Source organism: Melozone crissalis, unplaced genomic scaffold (assembly GCF_028551555.1).
Source record: "Melozone crissalis strain CALT ecotype California unplaced genomic scaffold, PUWL_Pcris_2 ptg000008l_1, whole genome shotgun sequence".
Lineage (NCBI taxonomy): Eukaryota > Metazoa > Chordata > Aves > Passeriformes > Passerellidae > Melozone > Melozone crissalis.
In genome coordinates this window covers 9,418,603-9,442,723 of record NW_026535786.1, presented here as the reverse complement: position 1 = coordinate 9,442,723, position 24,121 = coordinate 9,418,603, and the positions used below count along the sequence as shown (strand labels likewise).

Below are 24,121 nucleotides of genomic sequence, written 5' to 3'. Positions count from 1 at the left end.
ATTAAAGATTGGATGCCTTCAGACAGTTCTGGCTTCTCCCGAGTCCTACACATATATACCTACACACCAGTATAGTAAGAAACCTGAAAAACTAATTAGTGTTTCCTAATGTCCATCAAGATACCACATGTCAGCCAACTTTTCAAATAGTACTGAAATGCTAAAATCAGGAAATTTTAAGGTTTCTGAAGGGAAACATCCTGAGATGTTTCAGAGAGACAGGGCTGTTTAGTCTGCAGAAGGGAAGGCGTGTGACCTTTTGACGCTAAAATGGGGATTATAAGGAAGATGGAGAGACACTTTCTACAAGTGCTTGTACTCACAGGATAAGAGAAAACGTTTTTTAACTGAAGAGGATAGATTTAAATTTCATATAAGGAAGGAATTATTTATTATGAGAGTGATAAAGCACTGAAAGAGGTTACCCAGCAAAGCTGTGGCTGCCCCATCCCTGGCAGTGTTCAAGGCCAGGCTGGATGGGGCTCTGAGCAACCTGGTCTAGTGGAAGGTGTCCCTGACCATGACAGGGCTTTGGAACAAGATGATGATTAAAGGCCTTTCGAATACAAAGCATTCTAGGATTCTCTGAAATGGAGACATTCACACCTTAGTTACGTTGGGTAATTTTAGGTAAAGTAAAAAGCCTTCTGGACTTGACATATATAAAAAGAAAAAATGAAAAGGTCCAAGTCTGAAAAATCTGTTTTTCCTTAAAATCATGTACCTGCTGATATTATAGGTACAATAAAAATTTGGACTTACAATGCTCTAAATTACTTAGAAAAAAAGAAAATCAAACCATGGTTTGTAACACATCTATCACAAAACTTCAAGCCCTAGAAGATGCCTGTGTATTTATATACATATTAGCTGGTTCCAGCCTGCATTTGAAAGTTTAGGTGGACATTTTTCTGGAAGTGTAAAAATAATATCATGGACAATATTACCTTTCTGAAATAAAAGGAACTTTGATAAAGAATAGCCTACTGTATATTAAAAAAGTAGCATGTTTCTTAAGCTCCATGTGCATTATATTTGCAATTTACATGGGGATTTGTAACAGCAGTGCTGCTCCCTGGGTGTTACTTACTTTGGATGGACTTCTCTAAGGCTGAGTTTACACAGCTGTGGTAGGAAAACCTAGCCACAATCAATTAAAAAGTGCAACACAAATCCTTTGAATAGCGTTCTCAAGCTGTCCTGCTGTTGAGACAGCTACTATTCTCTGAGAACGAGTGCTCTAACTGTATTAAACTTAGTCCTAACCAAAATAAGCTTTTACTAATTTTCACCATTTAAGGAATATAAAGACCTGCCTTTGTCATTTAAAATTTAAGCTGAATAAGCCTCATAGAAACAGAACATTAAAGAACTAAAGCAATTAAATCCATTTACAGAGGTCAGAAGAGACTCTGGGTTTTAGGCATGATGGGCTTGTATGGTCTGTGGTTGTCATTCACATGAACTTTTAGATTACGGGTTGATAGGTGGCAAAGTGAGTCACCTTTGTTTTCCTCTTCATAGCAGAGTGATGCTGAGCTGATCCTAGCAGGTCACCAATGTCCTGCCATTACCTGCACTTCTGATTACTGAGCAACCAGAATAAGCAAGCAAATGAGACCCCAGATGCCTTGTCTTTGTGTGGGACATATTTATTACCAACCTACTGAATCCTGCACACAAAGAAGGCCTCAGGGAATGGAATATGTCTACAAGCTGATGCAAAAAGCACTGAGGGAAAAAAAAAAAAAAAGCAGGCTGCTGAAAAGCCTGAAGTCTAACTAACTCACCAGCACATTGATAATACAATAATGCGGTCAATCCACTGTAGACTTTGAACAAGGATTTGTTTTTTTGGTTTCCAGCTAATTAGTAAAATAAGAGATTAAGGTTTTTAATCTCTTGCTCTTTCTTCCCTCTTTTTACCTGGAGGGTGTGCATGTATGTGTACAAATGTATTTCCTAAATGAGCAAAGAGAAAGTACATACATATACATTATGATGTGGAAAACATGAGGTGGAGTGTGACTTAGGTTTCATTTCCAACAAGAGGGTAATTGACATTATTTCAGATTTCCATGTTCTGTGACTGCAAGCAGTCAGATGTGTGTGTGTTATAGGGTGGGAGGGGAAGGGGGAAGCTGAACAGAGGATATGAATTTTAATCAGTTTCGTGAATGAATACAACACTGTATTTCCCCCTACTCTCCTTAGGATGACAATTCAGAGGAGATAACCTTCTCCTTTGAAAAACCTTGAAAGGAAAGTTTGTTTTTACCATAACAAATGCAACAAAAGAGGAGGGAAGCTGGGAAAGGGAGAGGGCGGACAAATTAAATGTCAAACTTTCTCTCCTTACTTGAAGATAACAGCATACTAGGAAACCTTCTTAGAAGCTTAACATAAACGCAGTTAAGCTGTTGCCAGCTGCAGTAAACCTCTCTCTCACCTTTCTTTCTCTCTTTCAAGATATCTTTGAATGCCTTCTCCTTCATCATAAATCAGACCTGTGAGCAATTATCGCTCAAGCCGGATGGCAGCGGCCTGAGCGGCCACTGCTATTCCACTGCTGTAATCTGCACTTCGTCAGGTTACACTATCCTTGATGAAATTTCACATTTCTTTGCCAATGAGCGTTACCTCTCCGTTTATGACTCACTGTCTTTGCAACAGAGAACTGTGAATTTCGTTCCTCTCCTTGTAATTTGCTTAAGCATCGTGGACCATCCGGCGGTGCTGAGCAACCTCAGCAACCCATCGGGGAGTCTCAGAGAATCCCAGTAGGATGTGGCTCTGCTGCTGTTCCTCAAATACTTCCCCGGAGGACATATTTCAGCGCCTCGGAGGGAGACTGGACACACACACCCTCCTCTGGGATTGTGCTGATGCCACTGCCAACTATCACAGGAACACTCCGTGTTCGTCGTCCCCTTGCCTATCCATGCTGCCCTTGGGTGACAGGTTCTTCTCAAGTTCCGGCCCCGCCAGCCCCCAGGCTGCACCTTGACGCCATCACAGAGAAGGGGAAAGCTCTTTGCCCAGTCTTTCAGCCAGAAGTTAATAAAATGAAAAAGCCAAACCACCCCGAAACTGCAGCCCCGCAGAAGGGAGCGGGCTCCAGCCGTCAAGTCACGCCAAGTCTGTGAGCGCTGCCCGGGCACCAAACGGGGCTGTGCGTCCCGCACCGCGCAGCGCGCACGCACCCGGCACCGACCTGCCCAGAGCTGCCAACCTTTGCCAGGCAACTTTTAACTCTTTATATAAAACCCCCACACCAACCCAAAGGGCACACCCCCTCTCCCAGCCATCCTACATCCCCGCGCACGGCTGTCAAGACGGGCATAAAAAAGTAGGCACAGAGAGAGAAAGAAAGAAAGAGAGAGCAAGAAAGTCACTCACCGTTGGCGGCGGCACAGAGGTTTCCAGAGCCACTTTGAACTAAGAATGACTGAGGGACAAACTCTTCCTCAGAGTCCGAGCCCGCGGCCGCCCGGGCCGCGCCGTCGCCCAGCGACCGCCCCGGGCCCTCATTGGCCGGCGGCGAGGGGAGAGGGGAGGGGGACTGCGAGCGGGGGGTGGAGGAGGCGGACGAACAGGGCAGGGGGGGACCTGCGGGCCACAGACACACACACACAGAGAAGGGAGGGGGGAAAAAACACAGAAAGAAATAAAATGAACAAAAAAACCACGGCAAAACACGGACAGAGACACAATAAAAGTCGAGCCGGGGCACGAGGGAAGGCCGCCTCCCCACCCCGCCGCCTGCCCCAGCGGGGCAGCCCTGCCTGTGGGGCGGCCGACTGCACGTATCTGACCCCATTACCTGCTGCCCCTTGGGCTGTTACTGTCCTTTAAAACTCCTATCCTCCTTATATCCATCCTTTAAAACTCGCATCCGTCAGTTTTTTTGTTGGAATTTTTCGGTTTGGTGTGGTTTTGTTAAGATTTTGACATTGGCGAGAGCCCCTGATCCGAGATGCGCTTTGTTCCCACGGCGTGGGTGCTCACTGTCAATGAGTCGTTCTCATTGATGCGGCCGCGCTCCGTCTTACTAACGGGAAAGCTTTGCCCGACGTATTGTGAGGCGAATTATTTCAGATTTCAAGTGAAAAGTGTAAAGTCCTTTTGGGGATTGGTTTAACAATTCCCTTCCCTCTGGTTTATAAAGCAAACGGCTCAAGACCTCCACCATGCAGGCAAGAGGTGGAGGAAAGGTGTGGACACCGCTGTGTGGGGTAGAAGCAACTGAGCAAACTACCACACTGATAACAGAGCAGAAGCACAGCTCAGACCAGCGTCGTTTCGTTGATTAAATGATGAAAACCACAACAAATAGGGTTCTAAGATTATATTTTACATAGAGCTGTGCCCGACTGAGGAAGAGCTTCTAACTGACTGCAAAAAAATTTAATCAGGTACATGTAGGTTAAGTAGATCTAATTGGAAAAGCTTACTGTAAGCAATTAATGGTTATCAGGGTCTTATTCCAAACATATTTTTAAACAAAACGGGGAAGTCAGAAGTGCCAAACTGGCAAAAAAACTATCAGGCAAATGTGGAGGTCGGATATGTGCAGTACATCAATAAAAACAGGGGGAATATGAACACAGACATATAATACAGGACAATGCATTTAAACATGAACTTTTCACCTTGCTACATTTGATCTGAACGTCATAATGATTAATCTCTCACATTTTCCCAAATACTGAAATTTTATCATGCAAAATCCATCAAAATAAAAGAACAGTCAGCACAAAAAAATCAGCAAACTTAAAAAATCATCTGTTTTTATAAAAACACATTTTGAACACAGCATAGCTCACAACATAGCTGTACAATATTTCTTACTAAACACAACATGAACACTTTAGAAATGGACACAAACCTAAAAGAATAAAGTGGGTTTAACATTTAAATCCCCCAAAGCTGGTTCTGCATATATATTTCCTTCCACCTTGGTCATTAGTTTTTCTCATCACAAGCCCTTGGATGTCACCTCCTTGGCATATGCCAGTCCTATAAATTGCCAATTATAATCAGACAAGAAGTTGTGGCATCAGAGGCAAACCCTGGGATCCAAGGAGAATACCAGACTGTACCTGTGCTTAGAGACACTTGTCACCTGAAGGAGAAAAGCCAGTGTTGGTTGAGAGGCTACACTCCCTTGTGTGAACAGCAGCCTGCGCAGCATGCAGACCATGAGCCGAAATTGAGCCCTGTGTGTTTTGTTATGATCAGCAGGGGAATTGTCTAAATCGCCTTCTTTCTGACAACCCTCCAGACAGAGAAGTTCCTCCTTTAGGAATGCAGCTCTTAAGGAATCTGCAGCCCACTTCACACTCCCTGACCCTTTTTATGGTGCCAAGGCTGTAACCTTCCCATTGTGCTAACTAGTGGTAGGAGCTGGAGACAGACAGGAAGAAAAAGGAGCACATGCAAGTGGATGAGCACTGCTTTCCTTGTCACAGTCCCTGACATGAAAACTGATATTCAGCTCTAATTCTGATCTGCTTTTGAAGAAGCAAAGTATACTCTGTGTCATCCTCTTTGTGGCAATAGATATTTGATGAGCACTGACATGTAACAAAGTTTAAATCAGGACTTTGATTTGCTATGCTTTCATTACAAAACAGGGTGACTTGTATTTCTAATCCTGTGTAGTAGTCAGAGGCTGAATTTTAGTGTGATGGTGACTGAAATGGAAAAGAAGTATAAAATCAATGTCCTCCTATAGACCCATACAGTTTTTCAGTGTACTTTGTAAGGAGAGGACACAATTTTCCAGCCATTGAGAAAGACAGCCTAGATTAAAAATTTATTTCAAGCCTATGATTCATTTACACAAATACCAGTGAAATGCATAAAAGGGAGTTAATGGTGTGGTTACCCAACCAAAAAAAAAAAAAGTGGACAAGTACAGTAGAGCCCCAAAGCTCTCCCTATGTTTTGTTTAGACAGTATGCTTGGCATAACTATACATGAATTCTGTAGTCCGGATGTAAAGAGCAGGAGCAGAATGAGCTGAATTTGGAATTGTAATCCCATAAGCAAAATGTCAGTGCTTTTCTCAGTCCACATCACAAAGTTTCTGGCATTTCCACATGGTTGCAAGTTGTTGGGAGTTTCTTTTGGAAGGAGGTTTTCCCATCTCCCAGTATTGTAGTTTTGGCAAGAATAAAATAAAAAATATAAATAAAAAACAAAACAAAATATAAATAAAAAACAAAACAAAATTTAAAAAAAAAAAAGTTTAATGGCAACTTTGGGTTTTAATCAATGACACCATTGCAGAGCGCACATGAGAAGATCCCATGGGCTTTCACGGTTGTTACGTGCACTTGCAGTAGTGCGTGAGCTGACCTTTACAAGGGCAGATTCCCCAGGAATTGTGCAGAACAACCACTCAGGGCTGTGCTGCTATGAAGGGCACTGGCACATTCCACCATGCTCTGTGGAAAATTGCCTTTTGGCCATTAATGATGGGGTGGATTCAACAGGAGATTTTGCCAGCTGCTGGATGGAAGGTGTGCCCTAGGCAGCTCTGCTGGCAACAACCAGATATAAAATGCACGGGAAGCAAAGCGATACCTTCCTTTTTAGCAAGTCAACAAGGCTGTAAGGCAAGCATGTGTTAAGTTGTGGATCCTTTAAGAGAACTGCCTCCTTTTTTTCCTGCTTGGACAGAAAACCAAGAATTAAATCTGACCTTTTCACAAAAATTTAACCAAGAGAGAGACGAAAGCTGCAAGTTTGTTTCCTTCTCAGACAAGTATCTCATTGACTTTACTGCAACTGCAAGTCCAAGTAAAACAAGCCCATAAACTTTCATTCCAGCTGCCAGAGCAAAATTTCTAATTGATTAGAACAAAATGAATTTGCAGCAATACTGGGTTGCCATGGAACCTGAGCAAGTAGGACAACTTACTTTGCAGAATGTGCTGTTTCTCCTTCAAAAATACAAAACAGAAGGACTAGATAACACATTCATTATGTACAGTCTTGCAATTTGGAACTTAACTCAAAGAAAAACAAAACAGTTTCCAAGTATGGGCCCCTTGGCATCCATTTGTAACAATCTTATATATCCACTTGCAGTAAACAGTCCAATTATGTTCTTTGGACTTGAGGCAGGAATAATAGTCATTGAATGTCTCTGTATGAATGATGTGATACTAGCACATATTCAGAGGAAAAGAGAACAGAACCTTGTATTTTATCTATGTGCCAGTATTTCAGATTAAAATTAAAAAAAGAAATCATGGGAAGATATGTTGCAGTGTCTGGTAGATTTATGAAAGTACTTAGGAAACACAAACTTTGGAAATAGGTTAGTACAAAGAATCTGTTTCTCAGCCGAGGAACTCTGCAATATTCAGGCAACTGCTTTAAATTTAGGGAAGAGACAAGCAGAGCAGACCCTAAATAGTTAGGGTAAAGTAAGACAAACAATAAACACGCCTTCATTTTGTGCTGCACATTTGGCTGTAATATTTAAGAATTACTTTATCTCTCACAGGATTTGGCATTCAGAGATCAAGAGCTGATTTAAAACGGGTGTATTCATGCTAGTATGAATAGAAGGGCTGCCAGAAATACAGAACATTCACAGAGATACTTCTAAAGAAGGTCAGTAAATTGTTTCATGGACTATATTCAGTGGATTATACTCATATGTTTGTAATTTGTCCCAAAAGAGGTGAAAAAGAGTGGGTATATACAACGGCTGACTTCTCACAGAGCTGAAATGACAGGGCAACAGGATTTAATACTGTTCAATATACCCAGAATGGTATTATCTGTGATCAATAAAGAAGTAGTATCAGCTTTATTCACCTGGTAGCTTCTTCATCCAAGAACCTTTAAGGGCTTTACAAGCATTGGGTATGTAAACTTTGAAATAGTGTTATCAGATATCTTGGGATCTGTTATCAGATTGGTTGATACAATGGTCAGAGGGCTGGAACACTTGTGATATGAAGACAGGCTGAGAGAGTTTGAGTTGTTAAGTAGGGAGAAAAGAAGACTCTGTGGAGATCTTCCAGCAGCCTTCTAGTACTTAAAGGGAACTTGTAAAAAAGAGGAAGTGCATCTTTTTACACAGGCAGGTAGTGACAGGACAAGAAGGAAGAGTCTTAAACTAAAAGAGAGGAGATTTAGATTATATACTGGGAAGAAACTTTTCCCTGTGATGATGGTGAGGTAGCCCAGAGAAGCTGGGGATGCTCCATCCCTGGAAGTGTTCAAGGCCAGGCTGGACAGAATTTTGGACAGCCTGTTCTAATGGAGAGTGTCCCTGCCCAGGGCAGGGGCGTGGAACTGGATGATCTCTAAGGTCCCTTATAAGCCCAAACCATTCTGGGGACCAGACTTACATTTCCAACAGATAAATAAACTGAGGCACAGAGATGGGTAATAATTGATTCAAAATTCTGTCATTTCCTGTTCCTGCATGTTGTATCTCTAGCCACAGAAACAGTCTAAAAGGCTGTTGTCACATTGAAAATATTTTTAATTAACTGGATTCCCACCATAAAGAAACAACAGTCATGGGCAATTGATTGCAAAATGATTGCAATTACCTCAGTACAACAACTGCAGCAGTTCTCACATAAGAATGTTGGCATTAAGTCCTGTCACTGACATTGCCTTTGTACCACCTTAAAATAGCAAAGTCTCTAACCAAGGTTAGAACTGGTGCACCAATGATGTTAAGGACCACTCCAAACAAAAGACATCACAGTACAGCTCTGGCCTTTAGAATGAGGCTTTGCTTTGTGGGTTCACAGGAAGGCTGTGCAAATGGTAGCGGAGTGTATTCTGTAGTGTGCTGGCTGAGTTTATTATCCTGTCAAAGGAAAGAGTGTAAACAGACAAACTTCTTTTAACTGGTTTTTTATGTCTTCTCCTTACTTTACACAGGAATTTTGAGTGATCTGTACTGACATTGTTGTCTTATTGAAATCTTATTGATCAATATCAATTTATAGCTAGTCTTGTGCTGGAGAAAACCATGACCTGCCTAAATAACCCTTAGGTACCTCTGTATGATAAAGGAAATAAATTAATCATTAATTCTAAGACTCAGGCAGTTCCATCTCAGAGTGTATCTGATTGATTAAAACCCCACAAGCATGAAGCAGTCCTGCAGAGCTGAGATCCTGTGTGAGAGCTATCCTTGCAAAGTAGCAAGCAGGGTGGGCACCAGGCCATCCCTGACTGGTGACACATAGGACGAAGTGGAAAGGACAGTGCCCTGCCTGCACAGCAGTGTTTGGTTCCCTGCAGAATATAAAAGGCAGTGATTTGCTCCACAGCTATGTCAGGGCATCAGAGATCCTGCTGGACTGAGGAGAGAGGGAGAATATCTGCCATTTTGCTTTTCAAGGCGAAGGGGAGTGTATACGAAGATGAGCCCAGCTTATCACAAGTTAGAAGACTGGTTTAGCATCCAGAAGCCTCACTCCTTCAGAGATGGAGATAAAAGGAATTTTCCTAAGGGACAAACAGCGTTCATGTCTTTCTCATGGCAGCGTATCAAGCCTTTCTAGTGAACAGCATAATACACCTCTGGAAAAAAGGGCAAGCTGAACTAGCTGTCTGGTAGAACGCGTCAGTGAATCACAGGAGTAAGGAATTGTTGCACAGATTTATTGCTACTCTTTAACAATAGGTGGTCACAACATTCTTAGTTCAACAGGCAATATATATCTTGTGTTTAGAATTGATTAAAAAAGCAGTCTTGGAAAACTACTTTTAGTTATTTATATTTCCTCAATTTCCACCTGCACTTATGTTTATTTCAGTTAATTTAATTTCATGTATTTGATTTATAGCTTTAGAGCCAGAGGGGAAAAAGAATGAAACAAAGGGGACAAATGAATATCATCTTAACAAGAAAAACCTGGGCAGCTGCCATGTTGCTAAAATTAAGAAATGAGTAGTTGTGCCTAGAAAATGAGAAATAATCACATGCCCTGTATGAAGACTGGCATACTGGGGGGATAAGGGCCGTGTGAGGTTAAGAAGGAAAGAATAAATTCACCTGGGCTGAAGTGGAGCATGAAGAACACATGTTACATGAACTTCACCTGCCTTGTGGGTGATTTGTGTTACTCTTCCAAATTGTGTTTTTCCCCTCCACTATGCTGTGAAGATAGGCAATGATTTTCTTTACCCATTTACTAGCATAGTGCATTTTCTATTGAGGAAGTCAAAAAAATCACTGTCAGCAGGGCTTGGAAGCATTCTTGTTTGTACAGAGCAGACTTTGGTTAGACTCTCATCTGGATGGAAAACCTCTAGATTGGCAGCAGCTCTGTGAGGAATGAAATACTGGGATATTTAAAAGCATCACAGCTGAATGCCTGTTACCTGCCACTGTCCCAGCACAGATCTGGAGCGAGCATTTGGATCTTATGCAATTATCCCAAATGAAGCAGAAGGTAGAAAGGGACAAGAAACAAGGCAGACCTCAGATCTCCTTTCCCCCAGCAGAGGTTACTAACTTGACCCAAAACAGCAGAAAGCAATTATTGATTGAGCAAGATGGAGAGTAGCAGGGAAAAAATTGTTCCCTTCCGAAGTGCAGTTCCTCCATGGCTTGGGGTGCTCTGGAGCAGCACAGCCACACTTAGAATTTTTGCCAACAGAAGAAAATAATATGGCAGATTTTCAGAAAATTACACGGGCAATTGCCCGAGCCGGATACTCCACTTGCTCATTTGTAGGCACAACAGTAGAAACAGATTGTGTAAGTTAGCTACATGATTTTCTACAAGATGCGTCACCAAGGCTCAAACCGCCCTGCTATTTAAAAGCACAAACAGGTAACATAATTTCCAAATATGTGGGAGATTCTTATATCTTTTTCAAAATCAAAGAAGTAAGGATCAAGAAAGAAAGACTTTCTTCTGATAGAGACAGTATAAACAATCCTAATCACCGCAGAATATTTATATCATGCCTTGTAAAATATTTATGCAAGTAATTCACATCATCTAAAGTTTTAAGGAAAATGCGACCCCCTATTTATGGCTCAGCATTACAAATGCTTCTGCAGCTTTACTCAAACCCAACTTGTAAAAGAATAATGTAATCAGTAGGCAGTCTGATGAGCTGCCCGTGAAGTGGCCTCTCTCAGTCTGACACTAATGCTCTATCTGATCCAAACACCCAATATAAAGTATGAAGTTCTCTGCAAGTGATTACATGCAAATCTCCTAAAAGGTCCATTTTCCTGTATTTGATCACCAAACTGTAGGCTTTATAGAAATTGCTTTCTCTAAGCTCAGTGCTAACAAAATGGTTTACACTAGCCTTGGAGAACTCTCCCTGAAAGGCTTGGTCAAGGCAAAGAACTTGTTCATGCTCCTGCTATCCCAGCAGGAAAGAGTTATTATGCGTGGGCCCCTGCAAGGCTTTTTCACCTGCCCTAGCAAATAAAATTTACAGAAATGTCATGCAGGGTGGTTGGCAGTAATTTTCTAAAATTAACCTTAAAGTAATGCCAGAGGAGACAAAATTATGGAGTGCTAGAAACCAACCAAAATCACGTGATGTTAGAGCCATCTAACAGACAGCAAAACTAATTCATCCTACAGCCAAAGCACCAAAAAATCCACAAGTTCAGCTCCTGATCAGCGATACACTCTGCAACTGTCCTGGCCCCTGGGGATGGGTTCTAACACATATGTGTAAAACAGCGCATGATGAGGCAAACTATGCTGTTAAGGAATAAAACATGTATTTCCACCTGTTAACTAGATAATCACAAACAAGCATCTTTGGAAAGGGGTGAAGGTTGCAGTTGTTAAGAGAAATCCCAGAGTTGCTTGAGGAAACAGAAGGATAATGTGACGTTGTGCAGCATAGTGTCTCCCTACAGTCACGGGCAATACAACCTTTATCTTCCAGAGGCCACTTTTTCAGTCTCCAGTTTGAGTTGGAATGTCTCATTTCTCTTCACTGGCTATACAGGGAGCCTTGGCGATCCTTACTTGTGCATAAGTGAAAGTGTCATGAACCCAGGGTTTAATGTCTAGAATCTGCCTGAAGGTAAGACAATCTCACTGAGATGCTTTTGGCACTGATAATCTGGGTTGCTCCATAACAGAAATCTGTAATTGGCCCATCATATGTGCACATCATATGTGACACTTCCCTCCCAAGCTCAAAGACAAAGGTACAGTACATTACAGTACAGTACAGTAGCAATGGAATTGGTGATGAAACACACAAGCAGCTGGAGATAAAAGTTTCAGGAAGAAAAACTCATATACAAGGCTATTTTATGCTTCTCTTGGGAAAAAAAATAGTCTGCCTGAGTAAGTACGGTCCAAAGAAAACGTAACAGCTGCAGGTTCTGGCAAAGGGGTGGTAAAGGCGTACTGCAGTGAGACCTACCTGTCTATGCATAAGTGTTCTGGGGAGGAAATTTGGGGTGACCCGAACGTCCTCTCAATAAAGAGATTGTATCTGTTCTGATTACTGTTAAGATTACTGTTGACTTTGAATTTCTGTACTGCATAAAACAAATTAACTTGCTCAGCCTCTAACACTTACTGGGGTAGTCTCCTCCCAATCTTTATCCCCACGAGGGTTGGACGCTTGCATCCTCAAAGTTTATGGGACCTGTTTTCCAGTCACTGTTAATTCTTATATTCTAGCTAAGCTCCCTGATTTTTATAGGACTTTTTCTGCAGTGCATGATTTCAAAGTAGGCAAACAGCCCTTCCTGCAACATCTAAGAGTCATTGTTCAGAAGATCACTTTCTTTCTTCAGCTGAAAAAGAGATCAAGGCAATTTGTGCTGAAAGACTCTCCTTAGATGAACTCTTAAAGGGATCTGATTAAGAAGAAAGGTTCTTTTCCATCACACTGTATGTGAGCTAGCCCTGGGGATCTGGAGTTGAAGACAGCGGAAAGTGTGAGGCTCCTGCAGAAGGGGAAGCAGGATGACTGCCCCAGGATGGTGCTGAGACTCAGTCCATGTGCTCCAGACACCACCAGCAGAGCATGGTGCTGTGTTCAAGGGGCTGCAGCCCTGCTAACACTTGTGCTCAGCACTGTGCTGCCATGTGCAGCCTGCAGCACCTCCATGGCTCATGTCTGCACCCAGGTTGACAGTGGGTGTTAATCCTTTCCAGCTTACTCTGACAGTAACTCCCCACTCGGTAACCTGGGGAAGAACTCTTTCAGATCTGTCTGATCTGATCCTTATGTGTCAGGCTCTCATTTGGCATCCACCTCATACTCCTGAATGCATCTGAAGATTGTACATACCCTGCGCCTGGCACAGCTCATTAAAAACCAGACCTATCCTGCATCTTCCAGCAATTTCAATCAGTTTTGTCTATTCATTCTGCAGGCTTTTCAAGACATGGACTCCTTCTCCTTGTGTGCATGTGAGGCATGCAAAGCTGCAGGACTTTGATCTTGTGTTTAGCCATTAGGTGTTCTTGCAATGCAAGCTGTAAGAATGGAGAAGCTGTTTGTGCTCAGGTAGCTGTAATTACAGTGGAGGAGAGCATTTCAGTGCTCAGTAGGGAGGGAGAGGCTGAGAGTGTCCCTTCGCTAAAATCTGCAGGCAGGACAAGTGCTGTGTTTGCAGGGAGATCCAAGTGAACATCACACACTTAACTGAGAAAGCTACTAAGAAGATGTGCACCCTCACTGCTCTATTCCAAAATTTCACCTTATAAACTTGACTTCAGCTTTGTCTTCCCAGAAAACTTTCTGAATTTTTGCTGATGAAAACATATCTGAATCTGAGGCTATGCATCTGTAGAGGATGCTCTTCTTTCCTGGGAAAGATTGCCATTTTATGGTATTGCCCAAGAAGGTAATGCAGGAATATGACAATATTGAGCCAGGAAAAAAATAGTGTTTGACTAGAAGTTGTGATTTGCTTTACATTTGTTTCAGTCTTAGAACAACTCAGAAACTAAACAGTAACAGCCACCCACAAAAAGAAAAGAAATGGATCAAGAGGAATTTTCTGGTATTGACTGACATTTCAAGTCCCAAAACATGGGAACAATCCTTTTCCCTCTAAAATAATTTATGTATTTCAGCAGACAGCAAAACAATTTGCAATGCAATAGCAAAAATTCAGAAAGTTTGAGACACCACTGATGTTACTGTTATGTTTTTTTCTCTAAAGCATTGATTAATGCCTTTAAAGCTGCAATTTAAATACCTCAGTCATGGCTTTAGTGACTTTTGCCCTGTAAGAAACTTTACTTTGACTTTTGTTCCATTCCCTGCACAGTGGAAAAGATGAAATTTTTCAAGTGACTATAAAGAGATTGGACCCAAATGATGATTTTCTGGATAGAGGGAAGGTAATGATAATTCAAAACACATTGCAGGGACATCAGAATTATTTAAAAATTTGAGTAGTTCAGAGAAGAGTGGCTATAAGCAGTAAAGCTAAATATAGAGAGAATAATACCTAGTCTCATTCACTGAATGGTCTCTCTGTCTCTCATTTCTCCCAGCCTCTGTCTGTTTTTCAGAGCGATAGTTAAAGGAATTAATTCATACTCAAGAAAAAAAATTCTTAAAAAGTTGAGAGCAGTATTAGAAAATAATTCAGTTCTTGTAAATAAGGCATCTGAGCCCACATGAAAATGTGCTGCTGATTTGCCATAACAGAACAAACTACTGGTCCCCCTCATATACCTGTCCTTTTCCCATCAATGCCTAATTGCAGCCATGCAGTGCTCCAATAAAACAGGTTATAACACCCAATGGTATAGGGGGAAAACTCTTTCTGATACTGCCTAGTAACCAAAGCAAGGAAAGGAAGCAGGATGGCTAAGATATCTCATTTTCCCTGACTGTTGAAACAGTATGTGCTAGGTATTCTAGATCATTGGTAATTATTTCCCTCAATCTATTTGCTCCAAAACTAACATGTAACAGGTAGCTTTGCATGCTTCTTATGAAACATTCCCTGCTTTCCTTTTTTATATGTAATGGCTTTAATCATGGTAAAATGCTAATGGGAGAAGAGAATCCTTAAGTTTTGCGTGATAAAACAGCCCTCATTGGTTTTGTCCATCTCTGAAGTGGTTATTCACTATAGCATAGAATCCCTGCTATAAAAAGTCTGACTTTAAATTCCTGATCAATTAGTCTGGCCAGCCTGACCCAGAGTTTTGCAGGTCTAACAATGCCCACTCTCAGAGGGCTTCTGCTAAACTGCACTGAACACTCCTCAGCAGGCTGGTGAGCAGACTATATAACATCATGGTCTCTTTTATCTCTAATTTTGATGATTACCTGCCTGACCTTTTTGGCAGGCTTGACCTTCTGCACACTATTCAATAGTTTATACAGCTATTTTCTTTCTTATGATTCCTTTAGAACTAAGGACCCTGATCTGCGAGCAGCATGCAGACCCGGCTGCCTTTCATCAGTCCACATGTGTGTCAGCCAAATGCCTATGAGTAGAGAACCTCTGACTAAACAGCACTTGAGGCACTTCTGCAGACATTACAGCAGTTCCACCACCCTTTGTGAGCCACTCTGGCTTCAGTTTTGTCCTAATTTTTACCTTTTGGCTATCTGTGTATGCATTCATATGAGCTATGTTTTCCCCATACTCTTTTAAATTTTGGTTGAGCAGCACTTATATGCACAGAAAAGAGGCTCTTTTTTCTACGACAATTTTTCAATTGATGCTTTTCATTTACAAAAAAACAACACAAGAACAAACATTAAAAAAAAACCCTTGAAAATTCTAGAAGTAGAAAAGTCCTTTCAAAATGTATGACTTTGATTCTATATATGATCAGTTGCCTTGTTCATAAAGTGTGAAAATTAAAGGAGGCAGCAAAATAAATGTAAATAAATGATTCCGGGGAGATTCCTCAGGTCGTGGATGGTCAGTAAACTTGATCACTTCTAAGGGTTATCCAGTTGTGGAGGCTTCTCTGCTCACTAAGTTTCTTCCTACTTAACCTGCTGGTTCCCTGATTTTTAACATTAAAAAGAATGTTATCAGAGAGAGAAGCCTGTCTGTGGCACAACCTTGCTGAGATACAGAGCCCCCTTCAATTCTCAAAAAACTGAAAAGTCACTAATACCACCCAAACTGAGTGGAGCCTAGAATCAAGGCTTCCCACTTCCTGGGGAAAGGTTCCAATTCCTAAATTATTTCAGAAGAGATCAGTGTTATCATCAAACATCAGATGATGGCCTGAAGGACTGACACTCAAATGTTTCCTATTCGTGGCACTGGAAGATTTTAAGAAAATCATGTGGGAAAAAATGTAGGAGACACTCAGGCTTCCTGTGCCTGGTCCAGGTGGGAAGGAATCCATATGATAGGTTGATTAGAACATCCCTTGCTCTTCTTCAAGGCCATCTACTTTCTTCCACTTCTATTTACACACACAAAAAGCAAAATTTGGATTTTAGTGTACAGACTGGTTTTCTCCCAAATTGTTTTGGATCTGGTTTCCCAAATTTCACTAGATTTCTTGGACTCCTAAGTTTTGTGTGATGAAGGATTCATAAAAGCTGCAATTTGCAGATCTTAGTCCTTAGAGGAAAGAACCTAAATTCACGTTTCCTTTCTTAAACAGAAATGCTGAAGTCATCAAGTGAGAGGCCCTGACACAGAGCACATCAGGGTTTTCTTGTTATTTTGGAGCTGATTTCTTTCATAATTGCAGAGAACCAAGAGCTTATGGTGAAGACAGTAAGTAAATTCTGGTGGTTTTATTTCTATAATCAAACAAACAATGGTTTGCCTAAGAGACAATGCTCAAAATTTTTAGCATACATAATCATAAACAGTGAATATTTCCAAATATATCTTAAACTATCAAGAGTTACCTGCACACAGACTTTGTACAGAAAGGATGAGTTGTATTTTTAATGTTCTTGGCTGAAAAAAGCTACTGTCTATCCCTGTGCCTTTGGGCATAAACTAACCCACCACACGCCCATGAGAAAACACCACACATTTGGAGATGCTTTAAGAAAAACATAAGCTCATTGCTCCCTGTCACAGCTCAGTTTATACAGAAGCTACAGTAAAACTCATTTACGTTTGGGATTCTGGCCGTGGACAGGTAAAGGTGCTGCTGACAAACTGTTCTGCATCTGAAGGTTCCCGAAGGCATTCCTTATCTAAGGCTATTTCAAAGGCAGCTCTGCTTGGATCTGTCTGCTGATCTACAATAACTGTGCTGGCTTCTGGTTTTTCTTACTTTATCTTTTCCTTTTTCTTTATGTTTTCTTGTATGTGGAAGCTGATGCAAAGATAAATGTGAGAAGGCATGACATTTCCTTTTTGTTAGAAGCTCATGACTTTTATTATGCGTGTCCCCAAAGGTAACTTAACCAGCACCTGGTGCTATTTGAGTGTTTCTGCCTTCCAGTCAATGAAAGAAGAGTCTCTGGAACCAGGGAGCAATAAAGCTACTTCAGAATCAAAATGGTCATTCTGGTGTGAATATTAAAAGTTCTCTCACACACTCATGCAAAAGAGTTCAAATTGCCATTGTTCTGTGCCATTTACCCTGCAAAAATATATACATTCAGTTATAAATTCTTAAAAATTTATTCAAACTTGCATTTAGCTGCAAAGTCTGCTGCTTCTGTTTCAGATTTGAAGAAAGCTTGTCCACTTTTTCCAAGTATACAACTTCTAATAAAAGATTCTACCTGTGCTTGTGTTTCCTTGACTAACTTGTCAGATTATCACACCTACAAAAAACCACCCCTAGGCTGATATGTCAAGGTCTGAAATGGCATATAGATGTTTGATGGCTTATTTTGTGAAATAACTTTCTACTACAACACGGAGTTTATAACTATTGGTAACATAACCATGTACAGCTCTTCTGGTAGTAGAGCACCAAACAGATTTCTCCACATCGTTCTAGTTTTGGTGGGGGACTCTGACATCCAGTAACACAATGATGTGAAAATGTGATGAGAATTACATTAAAGAAACCTATTCTTTAAAACATAAGAAAATCTAACACAGGTCTCAAGCAGCACAGGTAAAAAGAAAAGCTCAGCAATCTGAATGTGCCCATTTATGGAGAGATCTATGGTTTTTATGCAGATTTAATTTCTGAACTTTGCTGTTCCCTATCACTGATGCCATCCATGTGAGCATGTAAATATAGGCAACAGGAACAAAGGCTGTTAGGACTACTTGGAACAAACAATGAACTGAAGTCTGAAAACACACATTGCACTGTGTCACTAGAAGTTAAATCTGCCAGAAGCAGAATGGGGAAGACCACCAGGAACTAATAGAGAAAACTTACAGGATATGGGGAAGAGACAAAAAGACATGAGAGTTTTGTATGGCATTGCAAAGTAAGATACACAGAAAGAGAACTGGTGAAATAATGGTAATGAACTTGGCCATTGGACCCACAGGATGAGAAAGCATAGCTGTGCAAATGCTTTTCCATCTGGTTTACTCAATAAAACACATGTAAGGTCAGAAAATATTTCATGGGAAAACCCCTTCAACTGCTGTAACTTGTGAGTTAGGTCAGGTAGAAGAACTGAGATTGGTCTGTGGCTCAAAATCTCCACAGCAACAGGCATATCTGCTACTTTTGTTAATGCTAGGTGGAAAATGGTAATGTTTTAGGGTAGAGAAAGCTGTTGTCTCTGATTCTACACAAATGCTAGTTTAAAGCTCAAATAAGCATGGATTTTCCTTAACTGTGAAAACAGCTCTTTAAGCCATTAACTTCTGTGTTTCCTCAAGAAATAGGTATATTCAAAATAAATCCAAAATTCCATGGCCACGCATTGTAAAAATTCTTGCTCTTTAAAAAAGTAAACAAAGTTCAAGGTCTGCTTTTGTTGTGGGCAAAGGTCAGTTGGAGGAACAGAGAAGGTTTTATGATCCATTCTTCTTTCTTACTTGCTGTTGCTGGGAAGCTGTGAAGCTAGCCAAGAGATGGATTAATGAATGTCTTCTTTACACTTCCCATTTTATCCTTCCCAATGGCAAAAGGTGGTTGTTAAACCATGTAATGGAAAACTGGACTGATGGAGCTGGGTTATAGTTTTTGGAACAGTGCTTTTCAAACCATTCCATTTTCCCAGTCTCATTTGTTCATTAATTCAGCTGTCTCTCTTACCACAGTCAGTGCTAAAATTCATATAGAAATGATACATCCAGCAAATTGCACATTGCTGTGTAGGCAGAAATTGCTCCCTTCAGATCCCTGGAAAGTGATAAGCACATGCCCTTGAGCCTGAGGGGTTTTTCAAAAATCTCTGTTGCATTATGCAAATCTCTAGAACTGATTAAAACAGTTTCTGAATAATAGTATCTTCTTCTGCCACCTGTTCACCAAGGCCTTAGGAATCACTGGAAGAAACTAAAAATCCAAACTCAGTTTCCGGATCTGCACAATATATCTGACAAACTGACTGACAGAAACAAGTTTGCTTCTTAGAGGAGAAAAACAGATGAGCAATAAAGCTACCAGGCCAAAATCTTCTAGTGGGTCAGATAAGAGCACACCACTTCCCTTGATTCCCACCACAGGGCACTATCCACTTGATCATCCCAGTTGCATAAGAAACTTAAGTATTAGTAACGAAAAGTGGCATCACGACTGAAAAGAAAGCAAATTAAACTAATCTGTCCCTTACACCTTGGTGTTTAGGAGAAATCTTCCATGAATAGATGAGTTTTGTGAAAGGTCTGTTTTAATAAAACCTGCCCTCATCTCAAAAGGGACTAGAACTAGACTGCAATCAACACTAATAATACCAGCTTTTCTGCTACTTGGTAAAATCCTATTCATAAATAGGGATTTTGCTAATTAACTATCTTGCAATAGCAAGCAGAATTGTACATTATTCCCAAATGAAAGCATGGAAAGTGTTAAAGAAGACACCACATTGATTAATGTCTAGCCAGGTGTTTGGTGTACCCAAACTCTTCCTATGTGACAATTTTTTCCTATTATTTTTTTCTTTTCATAAATGACTTATATGAACTCTTTCAACAGCTACTTTAGTTCTTTCTTAAAAGATTGCAACTTGGCAATAGAATCATAAAATCATAGAATGGTTTGGGTTGGAAAAGACCTTAAAGATTACCTACTTCCAAACCCTGCCATGGGCAGGGACACCTTCCACTAGACCAGGCTGATCAGGTACCCATCCAACCTGGCCTTGAATGCCTTCCACTTGTGATGGGGCATCCACAGCTTCTCTGGGCAACCTGTGCCAGTGCCTCACCACTCTCACAGTGAGGAATTCCTTCATAATATCTTGCCTAAAGCTGCCCTCTGTCAGTTCAAGCCATTGCCCCTTGTCCTGTCACTCCATGTCCTTGTCTAAAGTCCCTCTCCAGTTCTTTTGAGGCCCCTTTAGGCACTGGAAGGTGCTCTAATATCTCCTGGAGCCGTCTCTTCTCCAGGCTGAACAACCTCAACTCTCTCATCCTGTCTCCATAGCAGAGGGGGTCCAACCCTCTGAGCATCTTCCTGGCCACCTCTGGGCCTGCTCCAAAAGGTCCACATACTTCTTATATTGAGAGGCCCAGAGCTGGATGCAGCACTGCAGGTGGGGTCTCAGGAGAATGAAGCAATAGTACAGTGAGCATCTGAGATTGTCCCAGAGCCTGAAATTACCAGAGATCAAGTGGAAGCCACTATGAACAATAAAGTGGAATGATTATATTTATGACTGACCTCTAAAGAGAGATATTGTCTGATAAGTGTGTTACAAAAAACCGGGTCTGTATAAAAAGACTTGTAGGTAGAAACGTCCACTACAGGAAATCCATAAGTATTTATAAGCCACATGACAAAAATGTGTAGCTATGATGTAAGATTGATGGAATAAGCTAAGAAATTGTCTGTGAGATTCTCAGGAGTCACAGCTGGCTTCAGACATGTCAGCTCTGGAAATGAAGAAGTTGCATAGATACAAATGAGCTGCTCCCTCACAGCCACTTTTCCATGGTGTGTACCTGACCTTAAAAAGCCTCTTTAAGATTGCCAAAGACTAGAGAGACTTGCCAGCACAGACTAGAGCCATCACAAAACCCTGCGGCACTGCTGCATGACACATACCAGCCCTCAGGTTTGTCAGGTCTCTAAAGAAGCACAAACCAGCTGAGATTCGGATCTTTCAAGGTACCTACCTACTTTGAAGGATAAAGGCTTGGGAGGGAGGCACATTTCTGCAATTCTTAGTTTGAAGTCCAGCACTGACAAGTGTGAGCATCTGAACAAAATGCATATCGTGCCTTGATAGTGCTGATTACCAAAGGCAGTTTTCCACATGGACTACTCTAACTGACTTTAATTGAATTACTAATAGTATAAGGCACTATTTAATAAGACCGAGGCAAGAGAGGGGGTTGAAAACCAAAGTAACTCAGTTCCTGTTGGCTGTCTTCATGCAGAGGTGCATTTATTCTCTGAGCAACTCCAGTGAAATCAATGTGCATCTCTGTAGAATAACTTTTTGACCAGTTGGACTAAGAGAAAAACAGCCTGGCTTCTTTGAGTGAGAAAAGTTGCATAGAAGTATAGCATTATTTTTATACCCTTTCTTATTAATATATTAAACTTCTCATCATTCTTCAGGAGAGATGAAGCACAGCAATGCTCAACACAACAGTAGGTTGCAGTCAACTGTGTCATTCTGTCAGATAGATGGCTTTTACATGGTGTCTCCTGGACAGCCAAAATATCAAGAGGGTAATTTGTCTCTAAATTATGGCTGTTAGTAATTAATCCTCTTTTACTCTGGACTTGGGTGACCTTTATAAAGAGGCAGTTTAAATTAAAAAAAAAAAAAAAAAAAGGGAAGAAATGAGCCATCTCTTCACAAACATATACACTTCTGTCGTAAACTTGTAGTAAGAACTATGAAAAGAATAGAACACCCAACAGCTGACTCAAAATATAGACCAGAAGATGTATACAGATGACTTCTGCTGTATTTGAGGATAAAAGACTTTCCTGTAGTGGCAGTGGGAAGCCTATGACCTCTCCAAGGCTTGCCAAAATCAGGTCATCTCTGTGATAAACTGCTCAGTCCTGCATTTCCATCTCGAAAAGTTTCCTGATGAAGTGTGAAGGAAATGTCCGGCCTCTGTAGATATGGTGTTTCTTAAAACCTTGATGAAAATCAAATGTCTCCCTCCCTTTATTAGGGATGTTAAACAGAAGCAGCTGTGCAAGGGACATGCAGTCTCTTAGCATGACCTTCAGAACTGGTACATGCTCACTGGTAATTGCACAGCCATAGCTGCTTATCATATAGAAAGTGAATCCAACACCTTGTAGGAAATACCTCTGAGGAAACAGAGTCATGATGAAATGCTGCCCTGCTTTATTTTTGTGGGTGAATTCTAGCATTTATAAAAATAAACTACGTCCATGACAGATAAAAAGCAGGCATAGTTTTTGTGCAGACTGTTTGGGGGTGAGACAGCCCTGCCTGTTTCTGATACCAAAGACCGCCTCACTTGCAAACTTCTGGTTGAACCTTTAGTTTTGTTAAAAAAAGAGAGGAAACCATTCCAAAGCTGTCCCACATGTAAGGAGAAGTGCAACCCTTTAACATAGGTTTTAAAAAAAAACACATAGGAGAAGAAGTAGAAGGATTTGGTGGTGAAACCATCCCTGTGTTTGGGCTGCCTTGGTTTTTGATGGTAGGCAATTTGGGTTTGTCTGGGAAGGTTAAGTAGGGAAACCCTTATTTTGCAATATTTATTTTTTCTCATCTGAAAATCTGGGAGCTTATCTGAAGAACAGTGGTGACTTCTCTTTCAGATACAGCAATCTCTTCCATCTCAGATTTGTTATATGTGATTTTAAGCTCAATCTAATTGAGACTGCCTTATCTATGTTATTCTTAGAAACCAGAAGTTAATCCTTAAGAGCTCCAAGTTTATCTTTTCCCTTTCTAGCTACATCTCAACTCGAAAAAGCCCATGCCATCACCCTGCCCTGCTTCATTTATCAAAATAATACAGCAACTAATCCTTCTGGAAGGACACAATGTGAGACATGCAGAGCAAGACAGCCACATCCCCAGGGCTCTTTTGGGGAGTCAGGGGGGCTGTGTGACCATACTGTTGTTCCTAGGAGGTTTGGTTGACTGATTGGGACAACTGAATTTGAACACATCACAACGTGATTCAGCCTTGTAGGACCTGAACCTCTTCCTAATCCCCATCTGCAAGTCTGTGTTTAGGGAGGATGACCAGAAATTATCACCTCTCCATGAGACCCAGATGATTAAGATGGTGTCTCCTAGTCCATCACTATATCATGTCAAAACCTGTACTGTTTTGTGTATTAAGGCAAATTATCAATTGTCAGAACTGTCAGCTCAGTTCCCAGATCTGTGTTTGCTGCACAGAAAATACCCATCCTGCTTCTGTTCCAAACCCCAGCATATTCCAACCTGAGCCAAATGTCCACATGGCAAATGATCATATTAGGTGTAAAGCTTCCCTCTGAGAACTGAGACCTGTGTTTATTTGCAGAATAGGTAAGATCTGCTATTAGGGTTAAATGATGGAATGGGATGTTTGCAGGAAGATGTTTAAATAGTTCTGGTTCAGTGAATGCAGATTCCTAGTAAGCATTATAACAGACATGGATAAAGAGTGCTGGGAACTTAACTGCTTGTCCAGGTTTAGGCATAAGTTTAACAATTGCTGTCTTAAGCATTTGTTTGACTTTCTTACTATAAATATGTAGCAAAAAGGTTTCCTACTTTCTTGAAGACAACGCTCACTTCTTATTTTCCTGACTTCTGTACCAAAAAGTTTACAGGGATGTGAATATATACACCTAATGCATCCAAAACTCAGATCAAGTCTTCAAATCTGAAAGGACCAATTCAGATATCTCAAACCAATTTATTTCTAACACTCAGGGTTTTCCAATTCAGTTATGTCACAGAACATGATGTCTTAATGTTCAATGAAACCTATCAAATCAAATGGGGGTGGCCCATAGAAGGAGTGGGTTCTTGTAGAGAAAAGGCGATGCTGGGCTGTTGGCACAGGGGCAATATGCAAACTTAAGCGTAAGTCAAGTACTGAAGCACAAAAAATGTTTTAAGATCAGTGAACTGGACAATGTTG

The 24,121-nt window shown here is 41.0% G+C and overlaps 1 protein-coding gene across 5 annotated transcripts in view; it reads right to left on the bottom strand.

The window, feature by feature from the left end:
- Positions 1 to 24,121, bottom strand: part of TENM4 (teneurin transmembrane protein 4) — a 590,588-nt gene that overhangs the window by 252,418 nt on the left and 314,049 nt on the right. The window contains exon 6 of one of the 5 annotated variants that reach the window (XM_054270092.1): positions 3,400 to 3,609. The exons of the other annotated variants lie outside the window; for them this stretch is intronic. Coding sequence (XP_054126067.1) covers positions 3,400 to 3,609 — 210 coding nt within the window. The remainder of the gene's footprint in view (positions 1 to 3,399; positions 3,610 to 24,121) is intronic. 5 annotated transcript variants of the gene reach the window in all.